Consider the following 19423-nt stretch of genomic DNA (forward strand, 5'->3'; position numbering starts at 1 on the left):
TCAGAATCGATGATGTCGGTGATGATTAGATAACTTATGTACAAGTACTTAATTTACCTATTATATGTGTCTTTCTCCGTCTTAGATATCTTTATCAGATAAAGGCATACGTATAGGTTTCCATTTTCCAAAGTAGGTAAGTTCGAGGGCTTTTGGAAGAAATATCTTTAGAGATAATTTCTCCTTGCGCACGGCTTGTCCTTTTGTATGTTGATTTTAATTTTGTGTGATAAATAAATAAATAATTAAGTTGCTAGATATAGTCCAGTTGCCCACGTTGACAGCGCCCTCGTTTATGGGGATTTTATTAATCCCACCGTTCCCTTTATCTTATCCTTGTTAATGGGGACACTGGGTTGGAATATAATCATTAAAAAATAATCCCGATCTCCTCGTTCTCTTTAGGGCTGAACATTTATATAAAAGTTTTAAGTGTATAGTGTGCTTTTATGAAGAAGCTACTCTGACCTAATAACCACATATTATTTTAAAGGTGACTGAAAGATTTGCTTTCCTTCGTGTACTTATGCCAATATGTTATATGTACATGAAATCACTGACTTAAAAACTATTTGCATAAACAAGTATTTAAGTTAAATTAGAAAACTTTGTAGCTGTAAAATTAAGGTAAGTAGTTACTTCACGTAACTCATTAAGAAAAAAGTAGTACAGCGTTTAATCAAATTATCATTATGAATATTTAATAAAGGAAATATTATAGTAAAAATATGTATTTATTAGGTACCGTACTTACATAAGTTTGGTGGGTACATAGGCAATAAGACAGGTTAAAACGACAAGTACAGTTGTACAAACACCTTTCCGTTTTAGGTTTAACTGTCAGTCCTCTGTGCAGAGCATGCATCGAGACGTATAGAACACCAAAACACGTAATGCTCCAATGCAATGGGGTAGCGCAACGCACAGCACACCATGGCTCCTCAGCAACTCTTCAAGAAGCACTCTGCGACCTGGGCGGCCTGCTAAGCTTCTGGAGTGAGCTCGGCTGGCTGGAGTGATCCAGCGGGGCAGCCACACGTACAACGGACGGCCAACCAAGTACAGAGACAGGCCCAGGAAAAGAAAAGAAGCAATGAGATAATTAACTTCATATCTATTGTATCCACATTTGTCGTCTCTTAAATCCTGAGATGAGGTAGATATATTAAAGCTAAAGTTTTATTTCATGCGCTCATCTCGAAATACCAGACGTACTTGGAAAATGTTTTTTGAATAAATCTAATTACGGTTAAAACAAGGAGCGGGCGAAGCAACGTGTACAGTCGTAGAAAATGTGTTTATGGGACAAAAGCTATAGAAGCATGTACGAAACAGGAAGTGAAATATATAATAAGATTATAATAAACAAATTTTTACGTAAATTGTGGTTAATTCACTTATTTCAATGTATATATTATAAAGCTTCTTAGCATATTTCATTTGTTTGTCTGGTTGTTCTCAGGAACTATCAGTAGACTTGTTTGCATTCGTTAGCACAATTGTTGAGGAAGGCTTTATAACGCTACGACCATTTAAATAGCACTGGGTTCGTAGAATACTTAATGGATAAAAGTTTGCGCTGTAAATAAATAGGTACTAATCGTAATCAGAATTAAGGAGAAGTTGGTACGCGGTTAAAGTTGGGGGAAACCGCTAGTTATAAGTTTTATCATAACATCTCACTGAAACAAGAAAAGAAAGTTCTCTTTGTAAAAATATAATAGTTTGAAGTACGTTGCTAGATGGCGCTCGAAGTCTCGCAGAATGTATAAAAATATTGTATTTAAGCTTCGAAGGAGGTTGGTTTTGGTTCTAAATTTGTTTTTTTTTTATATTTTGGTTTTATTAAAGAGGTCGAACTACTAAGGTACCAGCGACAAATACAATTTTGTACGAGCTTTGTACTGATCAAGCTTTCTTCTTTTATTTTTTATCTATACCTATGTACATAGTTGCCTAAACTGTTTCATAAAGGCGTTGTGTCTTGTTCGAAGTTGTCCTTCATACCGAACTGGCATTCCTTAATGTGGTCGGAAACGATTTCCACGGTTTTCTCGCTAATCCTGCCGGCGTCTCGGAGGATTTTCACTAATTCTGTCATCGTGAAAAGCGCTTTCACTTGGACGCCATTCGCGGAGAGTACAGTGGCGCCACCTTGTTCTCTTTCGAGAACTATTACAGCGTGCGTGACCGCTAAGCCCTCGGTTCGTAGCGTGTTAACCGTTTCGAGTAGGCTGCCGCCAGATGTCACTACGTCCTCGACAACGAGACAGTTTTGGTTCTTCTCGAACACGCCTTCAAGTATTTTCTTGGTGGCGTACATTTTGGTTTCCTTCCTCTTCATGATCATGGGGATGTTTGTGTTGACGGACATGACGGCCGCGAAGGGCAGCGCGGCGTAGGGAACGCCGCACAGGATGTCGTACTCTATTCCCGAGCCCAGTATCTGTAGCTGTTGAGCGATCGCCATCTGGAATAAGAGAAAAAACGAACTGTAGTAACCGTGTACACGACTAATATTGAATCATCAAAAACCACTCCACTTTAGTTTTTTCTCGAACAAACAGTCACTTCATACCATTTAGCATTTAAAGTAATTATTTAACCTCTAATGTTTACTATAAAATTGGAAAATGAGAAAAGGTTTGTGGGCTAGCAACATTCCGCGGCTGTAAAGTCAGACGTGCGAGGCGTTTTCACTGTTTTTGGACACAATGCACTGCATACAATAATTTATGAATGAGGATTTTGTATGTTCTTAATAATGTGGAATAAAGCTACACACACAAGTAATATTATAAGAAATTAAATCAGGGCTAAAGAATCAATTAATGGTGGTTTAACTTGTTATGAATTATAGTTTTCGATAACAACGCAGAGATTTCTTCAGTTCTCTTCTCCGGGGTTCTGAACTCTTACTGCTACCAATAAATTATTCTCGATAATGACGATTGCCAAAGCGTTTAACCTTTTCCTCTCACGCTAAATAAAAGGCACGATTTACGGTTTTATCCCACTTCTGATGCTCCGGTTAGGAATTAAAAATACGTCTCTTGAAATTCATTGCACCTTCTGAAGTTCTGACCTGTTATTGCTATCAATAAGCTTGGGTGTAAATTATTGCTCTAACCAGGTTGCTCTTCTAATTTTAAATGATAATGTGAGATGGTGATAACAAAAAAAAACATTCGGCTAAGTTTGTTGTGGGCTTCTTCTTAGACCAGGACGAGTTTTAGTTTTAAGTTTACGAATATGGTTATCGCAATTTCACTACCGTGTAATTCTTATGTAATGTACGCATCAAAAGTGCCACCTATGGGCCTAATTGAAGAGATATTTTGGCTTTGAAAATAAATAACACTTGATGATGAAAATCTTCGACGTGTCTTACCTATTCTAACTTTCTTATTTTGATGGGCCATGTTAAAACAGGGACACAATTTTGTGTTAAATCTGATAAAAGTAACTACAAATATAAATTTAAATATTTTTATATCGATTAATTATATCTTGTATATAATTTATTACTTTGTCATGCTAATTAACTTACTTATTGAAACTGCCTTGTTTGCTTAGTAGCATGTACGACAGTACGACTACTCATCACAAGAATTAGTGCCCAGTAGTGGGCCGATAATGAGTTGATATGATGATATACGAATCGTTTAAACCCACAAACTCGCACGGTAGCGTGGAAGGTCTAAGCCCTTAATTCCTCTATACTGTAAGGGAGAAGGCGCTTGCCCAAAAAATAGTAGGGTTTTGAAAATCCCTACCTCTATATCCCTACTAATATTATAAATGTCAATGTAAGTTTGTTTGTTACGCAAAAACTACTTAACCGATTCTCCTGAAACTTTGTTCACATATTCTCGGAAGTGTTAGAAGTAATAAAGGATACTTTTTATCCCGACATTAAGCACGGTTGCTTTGGAAGAGGGGATGAAAGTGTTTGACGATAACTCCGACAAATTATAACCGATTTAAATAATTATTTTTGTACTATAGGGGTTATAATGTGTTTAATTTTGCCCAAACTTTGTGAAGATCTGATGAATGTGGTTGGAGATAGAGACAGAACTCCTCAGCGGACAACAGCAAACCCCTCATTTGAGGCTTAGCTATTACTGAATACTTTAATTTTTTTTTAAAACAACTAAATTGAATGCATCATCAAAAAACAAAATCAAACGCAGACGAAGTCGCGGGCAACAGCTAGTGTAAAAATAATTATGGTGATAGTTCTTCCCCGGAGCTCTGTTACAATAAGCTCTACTACAATTTCAATATGGACAACCAGTCCAGGGTTATTTAACGGTACTCACCATGATCTTGGGATGTGAGACCACCACCCTCAGGTCGAAGTAGATGGGCGTGCGCCGCCCCAGCTTCGCCTCTATGTCGCCAAGCCGAACAGCTCCCACGTCGAACAACTGTACAGCCAGCTCCTTCAGCTGGCACACCATCTGGAAGAGCAGTGCAGGTGAGTAAAGTCAGGTGCGTGGGATCTGCACGTAGCAATACTTAGGGCAAGCTGCGACGAGGCTGAGATGAGGGTTCTGATGATATCTGAAAGTTCTCCAAAACGTTTATTTTTTATTTATTTATTTATCTATTTAATGGACAATCAACAGGTTACAACAACAACAACTCTTATAAAACTAAACAAAAAATGAAAAAAGATATAAATGTTATAATGTAGACCCACTTAAAGACTGCCACAACTTGCGAATACAAAACTATATTGTCAGTTAGAAGGAGAAAAAACGATTAAGAGAGACATATGAGTACTTATAAGCTGTAAGATCCATCAGGCTTCTAGACGAATCTAGCACCTCGAACAAAAACATACATTTAGAATAAATTAAAAAAACAAATACTTAAATTATATATAAAATAATATTAGAAATGTTGACAATACATACTATGGAACAAAACTAGCTAAACTAACACAAAAAAGGGCAATGGAAAAAAATAACTAAGTTTAAACAGTACCACATATTACAAAGTATTGCGATAGGAAGTGGTCTTTTAGTTTTTTTTTTTAAATATAGGAAGACTCTCCCCTGTTATGTCTATGCCAATCATTTTATTAATGCTGTTATACAAAGTTAACAACCTATTAATAGGCGCTGACGTTCTCAAAGGTGTGTGAAATGTACGAATCCGCACTTGGCCAGCGCGGTGGACTGTGGCCTAAGCTCTCCCATTCTGAAAGGAGTCCTACGCCCCGAAGTGGGCCGGTAATGAAGATGATAAGGATACCTCAGTATACCTACTTATCATTTGTGTAGCTCAGAGGACCGAAGGATCTGGAGGTCTCAACTCGGATAACCTACCACGAAACTAAAAACACAGTGTTAGTTGATTAAAAATGGACACCCCACTCGACGACATCAAACGAGTCAGAGTGAGGCAAGACCTTGGCATTAGGTAATCCCAAACAAATACCTTTCTCTAGCAGTGGGCATCTATAGGTTGAAATAATGATAAAGTCAGAAAAATCTTTATTCAATATTTTACATTATCATTTAAAGTGTTTTGTTTATTTCATTTTATTTATTAAGGAAAATAAAATAAATACGTTGCATTGTCAGTACATATTAGGAAATATAATTTATGTCCATAAAACAATAACAAAATTTAAAAAGAAAATGTACTATGTAGCAATTTGAATATTGGAAACAAAAATAAACTTGTTAAATAATAAAAATTTAAAATTCTAGTTAATTCAAGGGAGTTTGTATAGTATTTTATAACAAATTACCGAATAAAATCCTTGAGATTTCTCTCAATAAGTTCAAAGTTTTAGTAAAACGTAAGCTTACTGAAAAATTCTATTACAATATAAAGGATTAATTTAACGATAAAATAGCATTATGTTTATGATATACAATTTTATTTCCAATTTCAATTTATTCAGCACAATACATAATGACATTATAATTAACATAACATTGTTAATTTTAATAATACAATATTTAAAATAAATTTAATTATGTAACGGATTTACACCCAATTTGAGCTCAGCCAGTTTTTAAGATTAAATAAATTTATGAATTTCAGAACATAAAGTAAGACATGGTATATACAGAAACCGATTTTATTTTGTGCTCGAAAAAAAATCGCAAATGCATTAATGATAGTAGTACCTATGTCTGTTCTCTGTTATATTCCCTTAGTCGCATCAAAGTCAAAGTCAAATATTTCTTTATTCAAATAGTGCGACACCCCTGGGAAGAGAAGGGGTGGTGATAAATATATTATGATTTGCCGCCGCGCCGCCACCCGGCACGGCAAGGCACGTAAACACATTTAAACTCAATAATAATTTTAATAACGGTTTTTTTTTTGAAGGTAATATGTAATGAATCATACGTAAAATAAGATCAACAAGGGAACTCTGTTCTCCGATAAGAATATCTGCGTAAGATGGACGGGCAAAGGTAAAGGGCGACGAGGCGAGGCTGACGGACTGGCATTACTAGGGCTGTCAACTTTATCGCATTCAAATTGTTTATTAATTTAGTATACTCTACATTTGTACATCATAAAAAGCATACGAAAGGCGGTCTTATCGCTTCTTAATTAAGAACTAGGTGGTTAAATTACAAAAAGGTATTATTTTAGTAAACAAAACAATAACAAACAACCAAATATCGCCAAATATGCCAAGTATGCCAAGGAGTTATTATAAAATAAGAAATCAGTTTTACAACTACAGCTTAAGGTTTAGAGTACAATAATTGTATTGTATTGTATCTACTTAAAAAAATAAAATGTATAATAAATTGGTCAGTGAAGAAAAATTATGTTTTTTTTAAATAAATTCTTTAGTATTACATCGTCTTAGTACTTTATTTTAATTCTTGTTCGAATTATGTATTATATTATACTTTAAATTCTTCTTCTAAGTGAACTCTTATTAACCAAAACATCCTTCATCCTCCCCTATTCGCGCAACCCAATGTCGAGAATATTTTCATCTTCCGGTATGCTAAATATAAGAGGACACAAACTATACAAGGATACGGTTATTTTACTTTTTTTAAATCAATCTGTTCTGCTTTTTTGAACCAATTTGCTGGTATATCGCTTAGCAACTACGGATCATGTTAGGACCACATGATCATGGCTTAATTATTAGTTTTCTGCCAAGATATTTCTGTTATTACAGACTAGTAGTGGCCTTTAAACAATAATAATTATAATTGAATTTTTTAGGCAATCAAAAGGCTTAAAAATCACTTGCTTCAACGGTGAAGGAAAACATCGTGGGATAAAAAAACATCTGAGGGTTCTTCGTAATGTTTTCAAAGGTGGGTGGAGTCCACCAATCCGCACCGGGCCAGCGTGGTGGACTACGGCCTTAAGCCCTTCTCAATGTGGGAGTTAAAGTAGCGTGTGTGCTTTAAGCCCTAAAACCTTCTTTCCTTCCAGGGATGAGGTGTTATGTAGCCTTTTGCACGTCCCACTGCTGGGCTTAGACCCCGTCTCTCATCACCTCACCACCATTAAGGATAATGATGTTACCAGTGGCGATGTATACACGGGGTATGCAGATGATATAAAATGTACAAAATCTCCAGTTCGAGTTATAAAAACTTAAGTTTAGTCTTTTTATAATTCTAACAATGTCTATCCTTAAGTTTTTAATAACTTCTACTGGAGAACTTCTTTATATATATCATCTGCCTGCATACCCTCTATGCACGCCACTGGATGTAACCCAATGATGACGATCAGTAATTGTGGAAAAAAAAATCGTATCTTTTTTTTTGTCTGATTATAAAGTTGGAAATATCTTGCCCATATGGTTGGCAACCCTAGGTATAATTTGTCATCTCGAATACACTATGTCACATTAATTTAACGGCCAAGTCTGGTACGATTATTTTTCAAGGTTAATGAGATAAAGTTTAAAATACTAATAGCCCATAATAAGGTTAGTTTAGCAGTCTGTGTGTAATAAGCTAAATGTTTTCTGCAGCGCCCTAAGAATCTGGACAAACAGAATGCCGAAAATGCACCGATAACAAGATTGCATTTATTACGCCTGGTACGTCTCGTATACAGGTCGCAAAGTGTCTTTTATGCAAGTTTCGGCCGTGTCTTATATAGGAAGCAAGTGTCATTTATGCAAGTTAAGGACGTCTCGTATCCAAGTCGCAAAGTGTCTTTTATGCAAGTTTAGGACGTCTCGTATACAGGTTGCAAAGTGTCTTTTATGCAAGTTTAGGACGTCTCGTATACAGGTCGCAAAGTGTCTTTTATGCAAGTTTAGGACGTCTCGTATACAGGTCGCAAAGTGTCTTTTATGCAAGCTTAGGACGTCTCGTATACAGGTCGCAAAGTGTCTTTTATGCAAGTTTTGGACGTCTCGGATACAGGTCGCAAAGTGTCTTTTATGCAAGTTTCAGACGTCTAGTATGAGAGTCGCAAGTGTTGTTTATGCAAGATTCGTACGTCTCGTATATAGGTCGCAAGTGTGTTTTATGCAAGTTTAGTACGTCTCGTATATAGGAAGTAAGTGTCGTTTATGCAAGTTTGGTACGTCTCGTATACAGGTCGCAAAGTGTCTTTTATGCAAGTTTAGGACGTCTCGTATACAGGTCGCAAAGTGTCTTTTATGCAAGTTTAGGACGTCTCGTATACAGGTCGCAAAGTGTCTTTTATGCAAGTTTTGGACGTCTCGGATACAGGTCGCAAAGTGTCTTTTATGCAAGTTTCGGACGTCTAGTATGAGAGTCGCAAGTGTTGTTTATGCAAGATTGGTACGTCTCGTATATAGGTCGCAAGTGTCTTTTATGCAAGTTTAGTACGTCTCGTATATAGGAAGTAAGTGTCGTTTATGCAAGTTTGGTACGTCTCGTATACAGGTCGCAAAGTGTCTGTTATGCAAGTTTAGGACGTCTAGTATAAAGGTCGCAAGTGTCTTTTATGCAAGTTTATAACGTCTCATATAAAGGTGGCAAGTGTCTTTTGTGCAAGTTTAGGTCGTCTCGTATATAGGTCGCAAGTGTCTTTTATGCAAGTTTAGGACGTCTCGTATACAGGTCGCAAAGTGTCTTTTATGCAAGTTTAGGACGTCTCGTATACAGGTCGCAAAGTGTCTTTTATGCAAGTTTTGGACGTCTCGGATACAGGGCGCAAAGTGTCTTTTATGCAAGTTTCGGACGTCTAGTATGAGAGTCGCAAGTGTTGTTTATGCAAGATTGGTACGTCTCGTATATAGGTCGCAAGTATCTTTTATGCAAGTTTAGTACGTCTCGTATATAGGAAGTAAGTGTCGTTTATGCAAGTTTGGTACGTCTCGTATACAGGTCGCAAAGTGTCTGTTATGCAAGTTTAGGACGTCTAGTATAAAGGTCGCAAGTGTCTTTTATGCAAGTTTAGAACGTCTCATATAAAGGTGGCAAGTGTCTTTTGTGCAAGTTTAGGTCGTCTCGTATATAGGCCTCAAGTGTCTTTCATGCAAGTTTAGTACGTATCGTATACAGGAAGCAAGCGATGTTTATGCAAGCTTAGGACGTCTCATATAAAGGTCGCAAAGTCTCTTTTATGCAAGTTTAGGACGTGTCGTACATAGGAAGCAAGTGTTGTTTATGCAAGTTTGGTACGTCTCGTATACAGGTCGCAAAGTGTCTTTTATGCAATTATAGTACGTCTCGTATACAGGTCGCAAAGTGTTTTTATGCAAGTATAATACGTCTCGTATACAGGTCGTAAAGTGTCTTTTATGCAAGTTTAGGACGTCTAGTATGAGAGTCGCAAGTGTCGTTTATGCAAGATTGGTACGTCTCGTATATAGGTCGCAAAGTGTCTTTTATGCAAGTTTAGGACGTCTCGTATACAGGTCGCAAAGTGTCTTTTATGCAAGTTTTGGACGTCTCGGATACAGGTCGCAAAGTGTCTTTTATGCAAGTTTCGGACGTCTAGTATGAGAGTCGCAAGTGTTGTTTATGCAAGATTGGTACGTCTCGTATATAGGTCACAAGTGTCTTTTATGCAAGTTTAGTACGTCTCGTATATAGGAAGTAAGTGTCGTTTATGCAAGTTTGGTACGTCTCGTATACAGGTCGCAAAGTGTCTGTTATGCAAGTTTAGGACGTCTAGTATAAAGGTCGCAAGTGTCTTTTATGCAAGTTTAGAACGTCTCATATAAAGGTGGCAAGTGTCTTTTGTGCAAGTTTAGGTCGTCTCGTATATAGGCCTCAAGTGTCTTTCATGCAAGTTTAGTACGTATCGTATACAGGAAGCAAGCGATGTTTATGCAAGCTTAGGACGTCTCATATAAAGGTCGCAAAGTCTCTTTTATGCAAGTTTAGGACGTGTCGTATATAGGAAGCAAGTGTTGTTTATGCAAGTTTGGTACGTCTCGTATACAGGTCGCAAAGTGTCTTTTATGCAATTATAGTACGTCTCGTATACAGGTCGCAAAGTGTTTTTATGCAAGTATAGTACGTCTCGTATACAGGTCGTAAAGTGTCTTTTATGCAAGTTTAGGACGTCTAGTATGAGAGTCGCAAGTGTCGTTTATGCAAGATTGGTACGTCTCGTATATAGGTCGCAAAGTGTCTTTTATGCAAGTTTAGGACGTCTCGTATACAGGTCGCAAAGTGTCTTTTATGCAAGTTTTGGACGTCTCGGATACAGGTCGCAAAGTGTCTTTTATGCAAGTTTCGGACGTCTAGTATGAGAGTCGCAAGTGTTGTTTATGCAAGATTGGTACGTCTCGTATATAGGTCACAAGTGTCTTTTATGCAAGTTTAGGACGTCTAGTATAAAGGTCGCAAGTGTCTTTTATGCAAGTTTAGAACGTCTCGTATACAGGTCGCAAAGTGTCTTTTATGCAAGTTTAGGACGTCTCGTATACAGGTCGCAAAGTGTCTTTTATGCAAGTTTTGGACGTCTCGGATACAGGTCGCAAAGTGTCTTTTATGCAATTATAGTTCGTCTTGTAGACAGGTCGCAAAGTGTCTTTTATGCAAATTTAGGACGTCTCGTATACAGGTCGCAAAGTGTCTTTTATGCAAGTTTTGGACGTCTCGGATACAGGTTGCAAAGTGTCTTTTATGCAATTATAGTACGTCTCGTAGACAGGTCGCAAAGTGTCTTTTATGCAAATTTAGGACGTCTCGTATACAGGTCGCAAAGTGTTTTTATGCAAGTATAGTACGTCTCGTATACAGGTCGTAAAGTGTCTTTTATGCAAGTTTAGGACGTCTAGTATGAGAGTCGCAAGTGTCGTTTATGCAAGATTGGTACGTCTCGTATATAGGTCGCAAGTGTCTTTCATGCAAATTTAGGACGTCTCGTATACAGGTCGCAAAGTGTCTTTTATGCAAATTTAGGACGTCTCGTATACAGGTCGCAAAGTGTCTTTTATGCAAATTTAGGACGTCTCGTATACAGTTCGCAAAGTGTTTTTATGCAAGTATAGTACGTCTCGTATACAGGTCGTAAAGTGTCTTTTATGCAAGTTTAGGACGTCTAGTTTGAGAGTCGCATGTGTCGTTTATGCAAGATTGGTACGTCTCGTATACAGGTCGCAAGTGTCTTTTATGCAAGTTTAGTACGTCTCGTATATAGGAAGCATAAACGACACTTGAGAAAGTGTCGTTTATGCAAGTTTGGTACGTCTCGTATACAGGTCGCAAAGTGTCTGTTATGCAAGTTTAGGACGTCTCGTATAAAAGTCGCAAGTGTCTTTTATGCAAGTTTAGAACGTCTCATATAAAGGTGGCAAGTGACTTTTATGCAAGTTTAGGACGTCTCGTATACAGGTCGCAAAGTGTCTTTTGTGCAAGTTTAGGTCGTCTCGTGTATAGGCCTCAAGTGTCTTTCATGCAAGTTTAGTACGTATCGTATGCAGGTCGCAAAGTGTCTTTTATGCAAGTTTAGTACGTTCGTATATAGGAAGCAAGTGTCGCTTATGCAAGTTTGGTTTGTCTTGTATACAGGTCGTTAGTGTCGTTTATGCAAGTTCAGTACGTCTCATATACAGGACGCAATTGTCTCTTATGCAAGTTTAGTACCTACCGCATACAGGTCGCTAGTGCCGTTTATGCAAATTTGGTACGTCTCGTATACAGGAAGCAAGTGTTGATTATGCAAGTTTAGTAAGTCTACCATACAGGTTGAAAGTGTCTTTGATGCAAGTTTAGTATGTTTCGTATAAAGACTTTAATATGGCGTATAGGCTTGCACAAGGTATATTTATTTATTTATTTATTAGCTTTTCAAGGGAAACAAACAGTATAATTATACATAAAAGTAATGCCGTATTTTTGTATCACATAGACCAATGAAGTTTCCACAACTTGGTTATACATATAACACGATAACATTAACCACAATTGCTTAGGAGTAAGTACCAGCAAGCAATTATTATACAAAAAAAGAAAAAATAATAATAATGTAAGTAAAAATTTCGGTCTATAGGTGAAAAAATTTGGTCACGTAAATTTTATTATGAAAAATACACTTATTCCTATAGGGTAACTAGTTTACATAAATTTGGAAAGTGGTAGCTTTGTATACTATCCAGTACCACTCTATCTGTTTCTGCTTAGCCGTTAACTCGGTATTTAAACAGAGTTATTCGACTGAGTACGAGTGATCTGACGGGTATGCCGAGTAATAAACAAGAAGTTACTCGGCGCATCACTAATTTGTTTACCTACTATTATTGTATGTGTTTCTTTGCGCACAATAAAGTAGTATATTTCCTTCTACAATATGTAATGTTGGTTTATTTGTTTGTTGCCTATGGTCGGCTCAAACGCTGTAAGGCTGAAGTTTAGCCAGCCAACACACATTTTAATTTTTATTATTAACTCTCTTTACGTCTTTTGGTGCTAGCCTTTATAAGCCTGCAGTATTTTGTACAGATAACTGAACTGAACTGAACTTTTGACTATTTTTCATCAAGAGCCGATCCAAAGACACCTCATCCCCTGCACAGACTAAATATTTCAGGCTACTTTTAGGTCACCTTCCCGCTTTAAAGTGGTGAGCTGTGTTTTAGCAGAATATTGCCTTAATAGCACTAAAATGAGCAAATTAAAATCGGTGCGTTGGTTAAATTGGTGGTGCCGTGTGGTGACGGCAGATCAGAAAACATTTGTCACCACCCCTTCTCTTCCCACGGGTGCCGTACGAGGCGAGTAAGAGAATATATGGATCAGCATCATTTGTGCTACTACTGTCTACTGTCTTCTCGCGAAAAGCTACGACCAACATCTTAAGAAGCTTTCGCTTGGTTGTTGGATTAAGCGTCGGATACAGAAGGCAGCAATCCTTGAAATGGCGCGTATTGTGAGGACACTCCTCACTCTGGAGCCCTGACCGCCGGTAGCTTGGGCATTCAAATGCCCCGCAAGCGGAGGGTTGATGTTTTTTCTTTTTTTAATAGTTTAGTATTTTAATTCAAAAAAAAAATTCAAAATTCATTTATTTCAAGAAGGCCTAATACAAGCACTTTTGAAACGTCAAGTCTGTCCGTGTGTAGTGAACTCTACCACCGGTTCGGAAGGCAAATTCTACCGAGAAGAAGCCGGCAAGAAACTCATTAATATATTATAACTCATAGATATATTTTTTAAGCATTGTTAAGAATTAAAAAATAAAATGAAAATCAATAAACGATAGAAAATAAGAAGAATCAAAAATATTATTACTGTAGATTCTTCTGTATCATTGAAGGAGTGGGTCGACTTTTAGTTTTTAAACGGTATAATGGTTTTAAATTTAAATAATCCCGAAGAATCTTGCTTTTGACATCAACAATTAATATTTCCCACGGAATATATTTTAAGACAATGAACCATAATCCAGTTGGCGATAATCTGATAATCCAAGTGCTTATGAATGAAACGAGTTCCGTAGACAAGACATTAAATGACCACGATATAACATGATCAAGGAAGGAGATTTTATCTCTCTTTTTATAGTTTCTAAAAAATACAGCCGTCCCTCTCTTTTTTATTACGAGGAATAGGACATTCAAAGCGTGAGTGTTATTCTCATAACAAATAATTGACATTTCATAATTCTTATTGTTTTTGAACGAACACTTGCCAAATAAACTCTTAACATGGCCGGTGCGTCGCCATTTTCTTTTCGAACTTCGTTTGACACACTGCCTTCTTTCTACAATAAAATTATTGTGCATTTATTTTTTTACAAGGCATTTTTTTTTTATTTATTAAGGCCCAAACAGTACTTTATCATCTTCATCATATCAACCCATCTACGTCACCTCCTACAATGAGAAGGGGTTAAGGCCGTAGTCCACCACGATAGCCCAGTGCGGGTTGGTGGACTTAATACAGTTCTTAATACAAAGAAAATATGACATACTGTAAAATAGCCGCTAATAATGAAATCCTAGAATATTTTATTTGGCCTAGGCAAAATAAAACGCCTACATAAAAAGTAGCCCAAGAAATATATCCTATTTCTTATATTGACATGCTGACAGACAGACAGACTAACTAAAGGGGTTACTTGTCTCTAGCATGCTCAGGTCTCGACTTGGTTACCAAGCTATAAATTAAAATCCAAAAATGTTTTATTCATGTTGACCTTATTACAGGCACTTATGAATCGTTCATACATTTAACATGTTACACTAATGTTAGTGATGGTGATAACTGCATTCGTTAACTTAAAACTCAAGCTAGGAGGGTTCACCACAACAAACAACAAACAACAAACTTAGCCAGGTTTTTTTTTGTTATCACCATCTCACAGTCTCGTAAATGTTGAGCTATGAAGTAAGAGCAATTCATACCCAAGCTTTTTATCATACATGTAATCCTTAATATTATAATAGGATTTTTCTGTAAGCTTACGTTTTATATATACTTGTATAAGCGATACGTTACCTCATGGAAACCGAATAGCAAGAAATTCGGTATAATAATATAGTATATAATAACCATAGGGAACCCTAAAACATTACACTAAACCTGAACTGGTCTATCCAGTAGTATCAGATAAGTTATTATGTGTGAGTGAGATTATCTGATAACCTTTGCGGAGCGGTGAAGAGCTGCTGAATTCATTAGCAGTGTTTATTTAAGTGATAAACGACTAAACACCGGGCACATCTTTGCAACGTTCGAGTCCATGTAGGACTGAATTGTATCGAAAAAGCAGTCGTCATTATATCAAAATACCCACCAACTCAATGTCCTGAACATTGGATTCTAATCAAATTTGTAAAAATCCTAATCATTTTAATAAAATATCTGACAAATATCTGGCAAATGGTTTCAGTGTCTGGGTGTTCATATGTATATCCTAAGTATTTATGTATATTATTTATAAAAATATTCAACAGTCGCTTACTTTGGGGCTAGAGGGCGATGTGTGCGTTGTCGTAATATATTTATTATTATTTATTTTATTACTATAAATACGAATCTGAAGTTTAACTATTTACCCACTTTATAAATTTACTGTAACATAAGGTTACATTACTTAATCGCATAGATTTGGAAGTTACATCATTCCAGGCCCGGCCCACTACCCTCTAATGAGAACGGGTTAAGGCCGTAGTCCACCACGGTGGCCTTTACTTAAAACGCACATAACTTCGAAAAGTTAGGGGTGCGTGCTGGGATTCGAACCCAGCCCCCCGAAAATGAAGTCGAGCTCCTACCCAATGCGCTATAAACGCTTCTTTATATATGTTTATGATTACATGATATAAATACATAAACTTAAAAAATTAACAAATATGGTACCTACATAATGACTTATTTAACCGATCTGGAATACAAATTAGGAAAGTACTGCGTAGAATCGGTACAAATTAATTCCGCAACACGCAGAGAAATATAATATATGAATGTAATGCACTTCGCTTATACATCGATATGACGGTCGATTGGCAGCGACCCTGCTTTCTGAATCCAAGGCCGTGGGTTCGATTCTCACAAATCATCAGTCATTTTAGTATCAATAACATAAGCTACGCTTACTTTGGGGCTAAATGGCTATGTATAGTCATTTTGTATGTGTAAAAGTTAAAAAAAAGTCCGCGACAGCATATGTCTATCTTATAGCGGACGAAGTCGCGAAAGGGGTCCCTTCGCGACTTCGTCTACGTCTTAGTATAAAAAAAGCCATAGATACATCTATTATATCATTTTTATAATCTTAAATAAACATCTGAGGTACTAAAAATAATCATGATGTGCGATAAAAAGATAGAAATTTATGTAAATATTGATCTATTCAATAATCTCAAAAGGTCAGACTTTGTGTATATAATATTAAACAATATTGTCTTTAGTACTTACCTAATCTTCATACAGGTGGCCGGTCAGATGACGTCATAAAAAAAATTTAGGTCCGGCATGTTGTGGGGGGCCCGAATCACCCCCATGTGTGTTTCGCAATTTTTTACAGTTTTGGAGTTATGATTTATTTTTCGATTTTTTGAGGAATCTCGACATGACCATCTTAAAAAACTTCTAAAAAAAGCAAAATACTTTTTTAGAGTTTTTTTGCAACTGAATCCTCATGAGTTGTACTTTCATACATAAAATAAACAGCTTCGTAGCTTTAATGAAATTTATGAAAATGTTAGTCTAAAGTTAAAAGTTTAACTTAAATTTTCAACTTTAAATTAAAAGAAGAAAGAATTCACGGAACTTAAATATTTTACTTTAAAAATCGCGGAACATACCCATGGGTGATTCGGATACTCAAACTCATATTTAAGTATTTATGGTATATTAAGATATGTATTAGTATATTTATTTTTTATATTTATCAATAGTATTTTTTATTTTTTTTTATATGTGTAGTCTGGTTTATGTATTAGTATGTAGATATTCGTATGTATGTACTAAATAGTGTACCCCACCTATTTGTTTTTCTTTTTAGTTTTCCTAATCCTAAGGTTGCCTGGCAGAGATCGCTACTTAGCGATTAGGCCGCCTTTTGTATCCTGCTTCATTCTTCATGTGTTTGTTCTTTTTTTGTCTTGTTTCTTTGTTTGAGTGGTGTACAAATAAAGAGTATAAATAAATAAATACTCCACAGCATATCGAACCAAATTTTTTTTTGTGACGTCAATTGACCGGCCATCCTGTATATAGGTTACTACCTATAAAGACAAGAAAGGTTTTTTAAACATGTATAAATTATATAAAAATAATTACAAGTTTTATAACTATAAGCACGTATTTAATGAAAAATAAACAATTTCTATTTATGGTTTTATGAATTATGGTTTATGTTTTAGTTTCTACGTAGTATCAATATTAAAATACAGCCAATGTTACGAGTTAATTATGCACAGACCATTGATTTAATATGTCACTAGACATTTAAATAAAATGAGTTTTGTTACAGATTGTAAAGAAAATGTTCATAGGACTTTCTAGGCATACACTACTTTATATTTGGAAAGATATATTGAGAGCTTTGCATACTTTTTTTAGATGATTTTATAGCGCAATGCGTTTAATTGATATTTAACCTTTTATACAGGTTACTTACTCTGATAGGTAATCAATACATTTGTAAAAGTATAAAATTGAAATACAAAAAAAAAACCTAAAAATAGCAAACAACGTCAATACCTTGTCTTGCCTAATAAGAACCAAGTTCGTACGCTTTTCGCTAGCAAAAACTTAAGGAAACCTTTAAGTAACTTTTACCTTTAGTTATGTAATATCCAACAAAAAATAACACAAAAAAAGTCCAAAAATTCGTTCAAAACTGTCACTACATTTGTAAAAACTTTTCACTTTTTATTCGGGAATTGCTTATTTTTTCGCAGGTTTTAGCTTCGAAATTGCACAATAAGGACCTTCAGACGAAGTGCGCGGAGGTCTGGTCGCGTCTAGAACTCTGAGCCACTGTGTCCAATGTGAAATGTAAACAAGTCTATAACATATATTAATAAGGTACCTATATGTTAGGGTGCCAATGAAACTCGATATTGAGAAACCGAATACTTTTTGTATGGCCCCGCTCAGTGTTCATTGAATATGAATGAATGAATGAATGAACGAAACACTTTTATTGTAAACCACAGAAAGAGAAACAATGACAACGCAGCGCGTGCGTGAATTTTGCAGCATTATCTCTTCGTCTAGCGATCTATTCCAGGCATCTGACGCTGGTGGCTTCACAATAAATAATAAATAATGAATAAATTTACATCCCTACCATAATTGTAATTTACTTAACTATAGATTATTTTACATAAACAACGTGATTCTACTACATACTACTTTACGCGTACTGTTACAGACTACAGTTAAAATACAAAGAACACTAAATTCTTAATCTGTTTGATGTGGAGTATAAAGATTGAAGCCATTATAATTTGCGCCGTATAGATTTACCTTGGCAAATTAAGCATTTAACTCTGCAAAGTCTCGCTTGCTTCTATTTAACAGATAAGATAGTTAAAACAGTTTATGGTCCGCTTCACGTCGTTAAAATAAATACCGCTTCACTTGGTAAAGCCTTTTTCCTAGAAGGATGTCAATCTCGCCTGATCCCATGGCAGCGTACTTCGGTTATGTAGTCTTCGTCGTAACGCAATACTGTTCAAAAATAAAGTGAGAAAACACATTCATTTGTTCTGCAACATAGAAAACAAGTAACAAAAAGATAAAAGTTAGAAATAAAGATGTTTTATGATTTTCGTTGCTTTGTAGTTGTAAATAATAATTTAAGCTAATTTACATTGGACTTGACTTCACTGTTAACTTCGTTTCGACGACGACATTCAATATCCCTAATGATGGTCACCCTAATGTATTTTAACGACATGATTTGTCGATTCCACTTATTTCCTACCAATATTACCGCTCGCTTTATTCAGGCTACTTTAATTTTAAGTAGAACAAGGTTCCTATTTTTCCCAAAGGCACGAAAACAAAAATACATTCGGTTAGGGTGCAAAGGAGCCCTTATCACCTAAAGTGCTCTTTTTCAGGCAACTTAAGCGTAAGAAGCAACCAGTAATACGGACAGTGGATGGGGCATAAAGTAAAGATATAATAAACCTACATAAATAAATAAGACGGCCGATTGGCGCAGTTTGCAGCGACCCTGCTTTCTGAGTCCAAGGCCGTGGGTTCGATTCCCACAACTGGAAAATGTTTGTGTGATGAGCATGAATGTTTTTCAGTGTCTGGGTGTTTATATGTATATTATAAGTATTTATGTATTATATTCATAAAAACATTTAACAGCTATCTTAGTACCCATAACACAAGCTACGCTTACTTTGTGAGTTTGGGGCTATGTGGCGATGTGTGTATTGTCGTAGTATATTTATTTATTTATTTATATAAATATTTAAATATATATATATTTAAATAAAAATACACAAAGATTATTAGGTAAGAATAATTGTTTTTTTTTTTATTTGTCAATCGAAACA

At 35.9% G+C, this 19423-nt stretch overlaps 1 protein-coding gene across 1 annotated transcript; it reads right to left on the reverse strand.

Annotated features, from left to right (window-relative positions):
• Positions 1–750: 750 nt before the first annotated feature.
• LOC120624033 (uridine 5'-monophosphate synthase-like) lies at positions 751–17949 on the reverse strand. The gene is made up of 3 exons (XM_039890343.1): positions 17682–17949; positions 4326–4466; positions 751–2470 (listed from the first exon to the last, which is right to left on the reverse strand). Exons 2-3 carry the CDS (start codon positions 4464–4466, stop codon positions 1967–1969), a joined length of 645 nt encoding a protein of 214 aa, XP_039746277.1. The 5' UTR covers positions 17682–17949; the 3' UTR covers positions 751–1966.
• Positions 17950–19423: the final 1474 nt, after the last annotated feature.

Source organism: Pararge aegeria, chromosome 1 (assembly GCF_905163445.1).
Source record: "Pararge aegeria chromosome 1, ilParAegt1.1, whole genome shotgun sequence".
Classification (NCBI taxonomy): Eukaryota; Metazoa; Arthropoda; class Insecta; order Lepidoptera; family Nymphalidae; genus Pararge; species Pararge aegeria.